At 40.8% G+C, this 12,540-nt stretch overlaps 1 protein-coding gene across 4 annotated transcripts in view; it reads left to right on the top strand.

Annotated features, from left to right (window-relative positions):
• Positions 1 to 12,540, top strand: part of dmxl1 (Dmx like 1) — a 67,531-nt gene that overhangs the window by 28,516 nt on the left and 26,475 nt on the right. For all 4 annotated transcript variants that reach the window (XM_080895189.1, XM_080895188.1, XM_080895190.1 and 1 more), the window contains exons 21-31: positions 280 to 413; positions 2,792 to 2,978; positions 3,070 to 3,180; positions 3,431 to 3,600; positions 4,303 to 4,400; positions 4,551 to 4,716; positions 5,808 to 5,936; positions 6,062 to 6,200; positions 9,745 to 10,493; positions 10,801 to 10,899; positions 11,226 to 11,393. In XM_080895189.1, coding sequence (XP_080751315.1) covers positions 280 to 413; positions 2,792 to 2,978; positions 3,070 to 3,180; positions 3,431 to 3,600; positions 4,303 to 4,400; positions 4,551 to 4,716; positions 5,808 to 5,936; positions 6,062 to 6,200; positions 9,745 to 10,493; positions 10,801 to 10,899; positions 11,226 to 11,393 — 2,150 coding nt within the window. The remainder of the gene's footprint in view (positions 1 to 279; positions 414 to 2,791; positions 2,979 to 3,069; positions 3,181 to 3,430; positions 3,601 to 4,302; positions 4,401 to 4,550; positions 4,717 to 5,807; positions 5,937 to 6,061; positions 6,201 to 9,744; positions 10,494 to 10,800; positions 10,900 to 11,225; positions 11,394 to 12,540) is intronic.

Raw genomic sequence — 12,540 nt, 5'->3', positions numbered from 1 at the left:
TTGTAAAACCAGTTACTATTATTAACCACCTCGCCTTAAGGTGAAGAAACTGAGAATAACAACTACACTTCTTTCAGATTTTCCCTCATTATCTGTCTGGGGATACATGGTGAAAAGAATGAAAGCAAATGCATGTATACAGTTTGAGGGTTGTTGTTGTTTTTTAAAGCTCTCTGATATTTTAATCTGCCATCTTCCCAGCAGGAGGATACTTTTCTTCAGGCCTCTTGTGAAATACTTGTCTCATGTTATTTAACTCTGTCCTACACTTCCTTACAGATAAAGTGGGCAGTGTGAGTGGAGATAGTGGGCATGGTTCCAGCCACACCGATGCTTATGATGAGCTCTTTCACACACCCAACGTGATGGATCTGGACCCCCTGGACAGTGATCAAGAGAAAACAGGAAATAAGGTGAGCTCTTTCGGTATTCCATTGTATAGATTACAGAAAGCATTATTCCAAACTGGGACTCTCTCCCTACCATTCAGTGCATGCAAATGACATGACTGTTAATTTTCTAAGAAAACTGATTTTCTGTGCTGTTGTGAAAACTTTGTGACACTGGGTTCATTTAGACATGCAGACTCAGATGTTTTATGCAGAAGGATTTACTGCTGCAAGATCAATAATCGACATATTATCACCCAGTCCTGAAAGCACTTGTTTTTTGGCAAGCGGTATTCATATTAATTCTAGAAATTTGCTTTAGTACGATATAAAAATAACACATTTTTAATCTGTTTATGCTGGCCCATTTAGTATTTAGTATTTTAGTATTTATTTATTTATTGTCATTGTCAAGAACAATGAAACAATGAAATCCATACAACCCAAAAAAAAGAAGAAAATAATAAATACCCCTTAAAACCCAAGTGTACATATTTAACCCAGTGTGACTCCAATGCAATAAGACAATCCTTAGCAATAATGTTCGTAGAAATTCAGACAAAGACCTGAGAAACATGACAAAATACAACAATGCAACCCATTCAATATTATTGTACTGTGAGATATGATATCAGATATGATAGTTATCTATTTAAGAAAGAGGGGGGGGGGCAGGAGGGGGAAGAGAATAAAGATATGATGCACCAATGCAGACCAGTTCATTGCTATTAAGAAGTTGGATATGATAAGATAAGATAGAACTTTATTAATCCCTCGGGTGGGTTCCTCTGGGAAATTCGATGGTTATTGTCCGTGAGAGGGGGGCAGAGAGTTCAGGAGCCTCACAGCCTGTGGATACAGGCTGTTGGCCAGTCTGGATGTTCTGGCCTGTATAGACCTGTACCTTCTCCCTGAGGGCAGCAGATGGAAAAGGTGGCGCGCAGGGTGATGTTGGTCCCGCAGGATACTGTGCACCCTCCTCAGACAGCGAGTGGGGAAGATATTACTGATCTCTGGCAGACTTGTTCCAATAATTCTGCCAGCTTCTTTCACCACCCGCTGGAGTGCTTGCTGATCGGCCTTGGTGCAGCTGGGGAACCACACTAGAAATCCATACGTCAGAACGCTGCTGATGGCACAGTTGTAGAAGTTCAACATCAGAGATCTGGGAATGTGTGCGCTCCGCAGTCTCCTCAGGTAGTAGAGGCGCTGTTGGGCCTTCCGTACAACTGAGGTGATATGGTTGCCCCAGGACAGGTCCTCGGTCACAGTTACCCCCAAGAATTTAAAACTGCTCACCCTCTCCACCGCCTCACTGCCAATGAAGAGAGGCAGATGGTTGTTATGACCCCTCTTCCGGAAATCTACAATGATCTCCTTGGTCTTTTTGGTGTTTAAGACCAAGTTATTGTCGTGGCACCATGACTCTAGTTGTTGCACCTCTGTCCTATAGTTTGTCTCATCATTGTTGGATATAAGTCCGAGCACTGTAGTGTCATCTGCAAACTTAACAATGAGATTGGACGCGCAGGAGGAAATACAGTCATGGGTGAAGAGAGTGTATAGCAGAGGGCTCAGAACACACCCCTGAGGGGCACCGGTGTTGACCACAAGGGTGGAAGAGGTGTTCTTACCCACTCTGACACTCTGTCTACGGTTAGTGAGGAAGTCCACAATCCAGTTGCACAGAGAGGAGTTAAGTCCCAGTTGGTGGAGTTTGGGACGGAGTTTGTATGGCCGGATGGTATTAAAAGCCGAGCTGTAGTCTACAAAGAGGAGCCGTGCATAGGTGTTCCTGTGTTCCAAGTGCTTCAGTAATGTGTGCAGCACTGTGGCGATCGCATCCTCGGTTGACCGGTTCTCCCTGTATGCAAACTGGTGCGAGTCCAGGGATGGTGGAAAAGCATCTTATATGCATCTTTGGTGCACACATCCTTGGACCAGGGACACTGCAGTGAGAATAAGACTCTTTCTGAAAGGTCCATCAGCTCATTCCTGCCTGCTGTGTCACATCTGGCTAAAGCTCCTTTTTACGGCAGGAAATGTCCCAGTGCTCCTAACAGGCCGTCTGTTCTTGGTAGCCAAGACATGCATCTCAAGGTTTATTTTAAATTTACTCCTGCCTGAAAAAGCAGGCCAGTCGAATCTTCATGATGGGTCTTATTAATGCATTAAAAATCTACATTATTAACTAATCTCTAGATTTTTGAAAAAAAGGTTACTGCATTTGAAAAAGCTTATATAGTCAGTTTACACATAGAATATCATGCTTATGTTGTGAAATTGAATCCAGTGATGCTGTATTCTGCTTTGTAACATTATTGACCGATTCTGTATTGTCTTTTGTAAATTGGAAATATCAAACAGTGAATTTAACAGGTTGGCACCTTTTCTGTCTCCAGGTTATAGACCTGTCCCAGTACAGTCCTACATACTTCGGTCCAGAACACGCCCAGGTTCTGTCCAGCCATCTCCTCCACTCCAGTTTGCCAGGATTAACTCGTATGGAGCAGATGTCTCTCATGGCACTGGCTGACACCATTGCTTCTACAAGCATAGACCTCAATGACAGCCAGGGCAAGAGCAAAGGTACTGCAAGGAAATGATAACATAAATACAGACTTTTCAGATGGGTAAAAATTTAGTAAATAAGCTCTGTTATCATTCTTTTTACCTCCAGGGGGAGAGACATTGGATGAGTGCGGTCTGAAGTTCTTGCTAGCTGTCAGACTTCACACTTTCCTCTCTACTTCGCTGCCTCCAGCCCACAGAGCACAACTACTGCGGCAAGGTACAGTGGTGTTGTTTCAAACTCTTTTATGTCAAATGTCCTTCAAAAATGATGCGAGGTCTTGATTTTGAGTCTTTTGTGAACTTCTGCTTTGCTGCTTGTAGTTTTATAGCCCTGTTATCACTGTAATTCCTGAATGGGCAGAAACAAAAGTTATTGACATTTTTGTTTTTTACTGCGTTCTGTCACAGTAATGTCATCGCCCCTTGTAAAAATAGAGATTTATAATTTCCTTTTCCTCTCTTTGCAGGCTTGTCAACATGTCACTATGCCTGGGGTTTCCACTCTGAAGCTGAGGAAGAACTCCTGAACATGCTACCTGCAATGCAAAAGGGAGAGCCAACCTGGCCTGAGCTGCGCTCAATGGGTGTTGGCTGGTGGCTTCGCAGCACTAACAAGTTACGCAGATGCATTGAAAAGGTGAGGCGAACAAGTTAGCTGTCGGATCCCAAATGCTAATCCCTGAGCCAGTGCCACTTTTGTAAATTGACTTATTTGAAGTAGAAATTTTCAGACTATAGTTGGTTATAAATCTGCGTATTAAAGAGTTTGCTTTTTTTTAAATATCTTACTAAAGATTTAATGATCAAATAGTTCATGATCTGGTAATTTATGGGATCTACATGGTAATACATATTAGAAACTAGTTTGAAGATCATAAACACAAAATGGGGAAACTATTTTTTGGTAATATCTTAATGGCTATTCCCATGAAAAAAAGAACAACGTACAGTGAACGATGTAACATCGGTTTTCGATTGTATTTTGCGGAGTGAACATTAACCAATAAATTGATTCAATTAATTTTTTTTTTATCTAGATTGCCTTTTCTTTTTTTTTTTTCTTCAAAAAAAAGCATCCGTATAATTTAAGCGTGCACACTTAACAGCTCTGAAGGATGTCAAATAGTATGTTAGGCCTGTTTGCTTCCTCATGGGTGTTCAGTTTATAAGTGAAATACTCGCAGGTATATGGGAGTACAGTTGTGCTGAGGCTGCTCTAAACTGCAGCATACTGAGTTACTCCCTAAAATGACCCATAAATTTGCAACTTGTTCTGTGGATAATGCTGTGTGGTGTGCGGTGGGAGAGACTGAATGTACTTTTCCTTCTATTTTGTCAGGTTGCCAAGGCTTCTTTTCAGAGAAATAATGATCCTCTGGATGCAGCTATATTTTACCTTGCACTGAAAAAGAAGGCAGTGGTTTGGGGACTGTACAGGTAAATGAAACTGGCGTGATTTTTGCATATGAAATACACATACAGTTATCACATTTGTTACTAGATTTAACCAAGGCTAGCTATGTTAGAACGCTGAAGACCAGTGAATTTAATATTTCTGCTTTCAATCCCTAATCTCATTCTCCCCAGGTCTCAGAAGAATGCTAAAATGACAGAGTTTTTCCACAACAACTTCAGCGAAGACCGGTGGAGAAAAGCAGCACTGAAAAATGCCTTTTCTCTGCTGGGAAAGCAGCGGTTCCAGCATTCTGCAGCCTTCTTCCTTCTAGCCGGCTCCCTTAAGGATGCTGTGGAGGCAAGTGGAAAACAGACATAAAACAGTGTTTCCAAGAACCATCTTTTTTCCCTTCAACACCTCCGACGCATCTCAGCTCGCTAAACCTCAGTTAGAAACCTTACTGCAGTATGAGTTAAGTCAAGTGCTCCTCCTTTTCATTTGCAAACTGCCTGTAACTTAGTAAGCGTTGGGGGTTTTTTGTGTTTTGTTTTTTTTTTTTTTTTTTCCCTCAACAGTTCATAGTCAAGGGCAATGTTTAATGATCTATTCAAAAGCAGAGAAACCACATTGCTCAAAAACAGAGCACACCAGCAGTATTTCTGTGGTGTTCTTTGTATTATTAAAACACCTCAATACATTTCCACTGTGGTGTCTTTGTCAAAAGCTTTTAGCACAATTCTCTGAAGCATTTTTGATGTTGGCAATTGACTCTTGGGTGTTGCTGTCGCTACTTCTTTTTGGGTGAATTATCAGTTGCATGTTATCTCATTCATAAACCAGCATCTCTGACCCCCTTTTTAGACTCTACTTAATGCCTCTTACATTATATTTGGAGAGTGCTGGTTAGTTAATGTGAAAACATGTGTTTGTTGTGAATAGTGGTTTGAAAGCTTGGCGTCAATCAGTGCGAGCCACAGAAATGTCCAGAAAGCTGCTCCTGGTCATGTCGATTGTTTAACCTTTAATTTGTCAAGGTTATTTCTGTTTAGTGAGTCCCTGAAGCAGTGGGTCACATTATTTCATCTGCATGAGTAACTGAAAGCCCTTTAAGCATTTTATGGAAATAAGCACCACTCAGGCAAAGGGCTATCATTGACTTTGCTCAAGTCTGTCTGACTGGGAGGTAGTCTCATTGATATGCACCTCACACCTTCCCAGTTGGGAGCAACCACAACAACTTGAACTAGTCACTCAGTTTTTGCTGTGAGCACAGGCTTTTGTTGTTTGCATTTTTGGCCCTTTCCTTTCCATTTTGACAGGTAAACAACAGTTTCAGATGATCAACACATACCAAGTCATATGTATTATTTATCTGCTCTACCTCACTCAGTCTTGCCAGTAACAGAATCCACTGCTAAAAAATACCTGGCTTCTTTGTCGTCCTCTAGGTGTGTATAGAGAAAATGCAGGACCTCCAGCTAGCGTTGGTGATCTCAAGGTTGTATGAGTTTGAGTTTGAGACGGCATCCACCTACAAAAAGATCCTCCAGAGACATGTTTTAGGACAAGACAAACAGGTGTGCAGACACCAAAAGTTGTTTTTTCAGTTTGAAGTGTATAATTTGAGCAAAATACCAAATGTTTGAATCCATAACATGAAAAAACGCAAGATGAGCCGTTGTAATTAGTTCATGAATTTCAGATTCCGGCACACCAAGACCCATTTCTGCGGAGCATGGCTTACTGGGTCCTGGAGGACTACAGCAAAGCCTTGGATACTCTACTTGAACAAAAAGCTAACATTGCCAGATCTGGGTCTGCTGAGAACCGATATGACACTGGTAGGTCTGCTGTGCTCTTTATGTTCTTTAACTAGAAAAATTCCATAAAAAAAAAAATTTGTAACAATAGATCTGTTACACTTGGTTTCACTGTCTGATTCACATTACTACAATCTTTTTCTTTTTTTAAGCTAATTAAGAAATCAAGAAAATAGGGCATAGTGAAAATTTAGGTTCATACACATACCATCATTTCTGACCACATTTGTTTTAATAGCTGTCTACAGTGAACTTTAGCTTTTCTAAATGGAGTTTCTCAGATAAATTTAAGTATAATATAGGAATCCAATCCAGTTTTCTGATTTTTATCTTACCACTCCTTTAAAATATAGAACAGTTGTTTCAAGGGCCATTTTATTTATGAATGGAAAAATGTAATTCAGCCAGAATCTGCCTGTCAAAAGATTCCTTTGTAAATTTCTGTTTGATATAGCCTTTGTTGTCAGAATATCAAAGGGCTGTCCAATATAGGTTGTCAGATAATAACACGAGGTAGACTGAAAGTGCTGCAGATTGTAATACACACTAAGGTTAAGTCCTCATTCACAACCTTGCAACTATTTTTGGTTCGTTAAGTGAGCTGAAATTGCACAAGGAACCTTCTGACCACAGAGCTCAATTTATTAAAAGAAATTATAACCAGCATGAATTATGAATGGATGAAGAAATGAACTTAAAGTGAACCTCACTTTGACTTAAGGGCCCAACCAGTCCCACATTAAAATGCTGTGACATGTGGTTGGTAAATGATGCTTCTCAGAGCATGCTTAGTATGGTTCTAGCAAAGGTAACACAGCTTATAAAAACTGCAAAACGGTTCTTTAACTCTGTAGACATTTCTGCTGCCAGGTACTCTGACATTTTTATACCTCAATGAAAATGAGTGAACATGATGCTTCACCTCTAATTTAACTGTCAGTTTTTGAGCTTCCATCTACATCAAATCAAAATTTATTTATATAGCACATATTAAAACAACAATGTTGACCATAGTGCTTCACAGTCAGTAAAAGCACGAGACAATTAAAACAAACAATAAAACAGGACAACAAACAATAGGTAACAACACAACAAGCTAGAACAGCCAACTAGTTAGAATCAAAAGCCAAAGTAAAAAGTTTTAAGACGTGATTTAAAAGACTGGATAGACTCGGCAGTACGAATATGAACAGGGAGGTTATTCCAGAGTTTAGGTGCCACGGTTGCAAAGGCCTGGTCACCTCTCAACTTCAGTCGAGACCTAGGTTGTGCTAGGACCATGTGATTGGACGATCTTAAGTGCTCTGCTGGGATTGTATAAGTCGAGTAGTTCAGAAAGATAGCTGGGCGCTAAATTATTCAGAATTTTAAAAGTGAACAAAAGAATTTTAAAATCTATGCGATATTTAAAAGGGAGCCAATGTAATTTGGCTAAAATTGGAGTTATGCGTTCATAGATTCTCGTACCTGTTAAAAGACACACAGCTGCATTTTGAATTAACTGAAGCTGGTAAAGAGAAGAGTGTTGGAGGCCCAAGTAAAGGGAGTTACAGTAGTCCAATCTGGATATGATAAATGCGTGGGCAAGCTTTTCAAGGTCCTTTAAAGGAAGGAACGGCTTTGCTTTAGATATCTGACGCAATTGGGAAAAGCTGTTTTTTACCACAGTGGAGACCTGTTTCTCAAGTTTAAAAGAGCCATCCAGAAACACTCCAAGGTTTCTTACAGTGAGCGAGAGATGGCTAGCGAGAGGGCCTAGGGAATCAGCTAACTGGTCTAGCAGAGTGCGACTACCAAAGACTATGATTTCGGTCTTATTCTCGTTCAATGTAAGAAAATTATGCGATACCCATATTTTAACTTCATGCAAACAGTTGAACAGAGGTTGCAAAGAAGCAGACACATCGGATTTCAAAGGTGAATAAATCTGGATATCATCAGCATAACAGTGAAAGGAGATGTTGTATTTTCTAAAAATTAATCCCAACGGCAACATGCACAAAGAGAAAAGAGCAGGACCGAGCACGGACCCTTGAGGCACACCACAATAAATAGGGGCAGAAGCCGAGGAGTGTTGCCCCATAGCAACAGAGAACGACCTCTCTGAGAGGTAGGATTTAAACCAAGATAAAACCGTACCTTTGAGACCAACAACATGTTCCAATCTTGATAGAAGAATGTTGTGGTTAACAGTGTCAAAAGCAGCAGTCAAGTCTAGTAAAACTAAAACCACGGAATAGCCAGAGTCAACGGTTAAAAGAAGATCATTAAAAACTCTAAGTAAGGCTGTCTCTGTGCTGTGGCGAGGTTTAAAACCAGACTGAAACTTTTCATTAATACCATTTGCATCTAAAAAGGTCTGAAGTTGTTTTAGAACTACCTTTTCCAATATTTTGGAAATAAAACGGAGTTTGGAGATCGGCCTGTAGTTAGTGAGACCATTAGGGTCAAGATTTTTCTTTTTCATAATAGGTTGCACAACAGCATGCTTAAAGACAGACGGTACACAACCTGATGACAATGATGCATTCAGCAGAGATAAGATACAAGGACCAATAACATGTAAAGCTTCCTTAAAGAAACGAGAAGGAAGAATATCATGCGGGGAACCAGAGATTTTGAGATGATCAATTATATCTTTTAAAGCAGAATAAGACACTGGCTCAAACTGTTGAAAGACAGTCAAGCATTCAGAGGCTGGAACTGGGTCTAAAACTGATGATGAATGAGATGGATGAGAAGCCCTTAGAGCTGAGATTTTTTCAGAGAAATACTTTAAGAATGTATCACAAAGAGCAGGGGAGGCATCCCTATAAGTGGTAGTGCGAGGGTTTATCACAGAGTTAAAAGTATTAAAAAAGGCTCGGGGGTTGTGGCTATTAGTCATAATAATGCTAGACAAAAAGGCAGGTTTGGCAGCTTCAACAGACTTTTGATACTTAGATAAACAATTATGGAGGATGTCCAGAGAGACATGGAGTTTGTCTTTCCTCCATTTTCTTTCAGCACGACGACATTCACGCCTAAGGGCGCGAGTAGTATCATTTAGCCAGGGTTGTGAGGATTTGGCACGTTTAATCCTCAGAGGTGCCACAGAGTTAAGAATGTCAGCGCATGTAGTATAAAAGAGGTTAGCAAGCTCATCCGCTGATAAAACCCCATTACAGTTAGCATCAGAGAGGGGAGAGTCAAGGAAAGCATCCGTGACGTGAGCGATTGACTGGGAGTTAATAGTGCGCGTTTGCCACACAGGACCATCACTGTTCAAATTCACATCGCTACAGTATTAAATAAAACTGGGAAGTGATCAGAAATCCTTGCCGTGAACACTGGTGCCATCTTGTATTTGCATTCGAGTGACAAGATAAGGTAGTTTTGTCAGTCATTAGTTCTCTCATAAGTGCATACCTGAAGTTGTCTGAAGCTTTGACAGTGATTCAGTTAGGTCAGGTATAGTTGTATTTTGTTTTCCTCTAATATCACAGCTTGTCTTTGCAGGTATTGTTGCTAGGACTCGCCAAAGAAATAGATGAAACCGTTTTGTCTAACTTTCTGTCTGTGGCAGGTACCTCTTCTGTGTCGGCTTGTAACCCTGAGGTTTTCAACTTTTACACTTACCTGCGTACTCACCCACTCCTCCTTCGCCGGCATTTTGGCTCATCAAACAAGGCAAAAGTTGGTCTGACTGCTGAGGTTCGCAGCGCTGACTCCATCAGCCTGGATGAGAGAAGACTGTTTTTCACAGCTGCATATGCACATTTGCATGCAGGGTGCCCTATGCTTGCACTCGAAGTCCTCTCCAAGATGCCCAAAGTCCGCAAGCATTCTAGACCCCAGGATGATACAGGCAACACTGCTGAGCTCAGTGTTGGGAGTAGGAACGGACAAGCATCGGACCCGGATTGGTGTCAGTCAGCTCTGAATGGCTATGAGTCAGATGGCAACAGCTTATCAAACAGCCGGTCGGATTCAGTGTTAAGTTTCGATTGGAGCCAGCCGTCAGTGGTAGTTCCAGATGAGCCCCTAGAGCTGAAATGGGATAGCGACAAAGATGATGAAGAAAATGAGGATGAAGAAGAAACTAAAAATGGCAAGAGTGGCAGTGGTAGTGTGTTCCACGAACCAGTATCTCTGGTTGAGGAGAGCGAGGACAGCAATGATTACATTGAACCGTCTGATGATATCCTGGTGACTCAACTGAAATTTGCAGCGTGCTTGAAGATTATGACCAATGAGCTCCGGACACTGTCAACAGGGTACGAACTGGATGGAGGAAAGCTACGTTACCAGCTCTGCCTGTGGTTAGAAAGAGAGGTACTGACATACACATATTTAAACAGCTTTGCAAACTTTGAGGTCAAATTTCATTTTTCTTTTTTTTTTTTTTATGTATTTATTCATTCATTTGTGTTATATAACAAGTCTTTCTGCAGACTTGAAGCCACGCAATAAAACTTTTGTATTTTACATAATGCCCACACATCTCCTTCTTGCCTTTATGATTATTGAGCATCTTGTCTGTGTGCATATAAATGTTACATTTCATGGATGAGGAGCGCCTTGTTGATTAATTGATTTTTAAGATCGGATTCTGTTTTGTTTTTGTTTCTTTTCCCCTCAGGTGGGGGCTCTCCAGCATTGCTGCAGCTATAAGCGTTGCCTGCCAGAACTGTCAGTCCAGGGTGATGTCCCTGTTTCTGGGTTAGTGGAGGAGGAGCAGGTGGGTGTTGATAGCTGGCTGCTTGCTATATTAAAATTAAAACAGCAACGATATCTAATGACGTACTTTGAAGAAATATTATCTCTGTTTGTCAGACATGCATACCCAATTATATATACTTACCCTTGCACAATGCACCTACTGTGTGTTTACAAATTACTTTAGAAAACCCACTACTTTTTTTTTCTCTATTGTTGATAGACCACGTTAATATATACCATTTCAAAGCATGCTGCTTTTTGTTTGTGCCCTACCCAGGTGGGTGGATTTACAGAAAGGCTGAATGACTGTCTATAAAACTAATGAAGTCTGAATGTTTTTGCCAGCCTGGGAGCCCCCGTGGTGACAGCCACAGGAGCAGGAGACACTGGCTGCAGAGTAACCAGCCCTTACTGAGGATGTTTCTGAGTTACTGCAGCTTGCACGGCTCACACGGAGGAGGTCTGGCCTCTGTACGCATGGAGCTCATACTGCTGCTTCAAGAATCTCACCAGGTAATTAAAATGGCAACTTTTCTTTCAGTTGGAGCTGTTTTGTCAGTGAATGAATGAACAATAGTAATATTGTTTTTTTGGGGGGGGGGATTTGATATGAAATGTTTAGTTGATTACAACATAATTATAATTCAGGTGATTCAGAGGAAGATTTTCTCATGCTTTTCTCTTTGATTTTGCGTTTATCAGCGTGTTTAGAATTAAACATGAAACTGTTTTTTGCTCATTGATTACTAGTGTTGGTCTTCATGGATTTAAAAGTGACAAAAGTGATAGCTTTAAAGTTTTCTAACACTACCATGTTTCTTAGTTTGTAGTTTTGGTTTGGTTTTTCAAAGGGGCTTCTTGCAGTAATTTATAGTCTTATTAATTGAGTCTTAAGCAACAAGTCAAGAATAATTAATTATGACTGTGCTCTCTTTATGGCCACTCTGTTGTCTTACAATACTTGAATACTGCGTCATATTTAAAGCAGGTCTTTTTCACTACAGACAGTGAAGTATTCTGGGCAGTATAATCCGCCCAGAGTTTCCACTTAATTTAACTGAAGCATATTCTCTTTGAAGGGAATGATACTGGGCAGATGAGTCAAAGAGTACGCATGATAGACGGAACATGAAGCCATCTGAATAGCTTGTGTTAGCACACACCACCACGCGCATGCACACACCTCGTTGTTGTGCCCAGGCAACTGTCTGCACACTGCCAGCAATAGGCCGACAGGCTGTACTGATTCCTGGAGCTCCTAAGGGAGGGTCGTGCCTCAGGCTGGCGATTAGAGAGTAAAATTTTAGGAGGTAAACAATTCAATGAGCCAACATGGGAACAGTGCTATTAAATGTTAGCACAAGTGATGATTTGAGATAAAATTGGATTATTTTGTACAAGCTCTGCTCCCATGGTTGTCAAATTTAAACTTTGGTGTCAAGGAAATTTTTGCATTTTTGCTTTTGCCTTGACTTCAGTCAGGGTGCAGAGCTTCTGTTAAGATGGTGACAGCTGAATGTGATTCATCAAGAGTGACGAACATAAGTCTGTGGTATTCTTACACACAGAGTCATATTCAGGAATTTGGTAGATACATAAAGAACCAGACATCCCTCCAGTGCCAAAGCTTTCTTTTTTTGCTCATTAACTGTCATTCACA

Source organism: Rhamphochromis sp. 'chilingali' (genome assembly GCF_963969265.1).
Source record: "Rhamphochromis sp. 'chilingali' genome assembly, chromosome: 10".
Taxonomy (NCBI): Eukaryota; Metazoa; Chordata; class Actinopteri; order Cichliformes; family Cichlidae; genus Rhamphochromis; species Rhamphochromis sp. 'chilingali'.
This window is presented reverse-complemented; position numbering and strand designations above follow the sequence as displayed.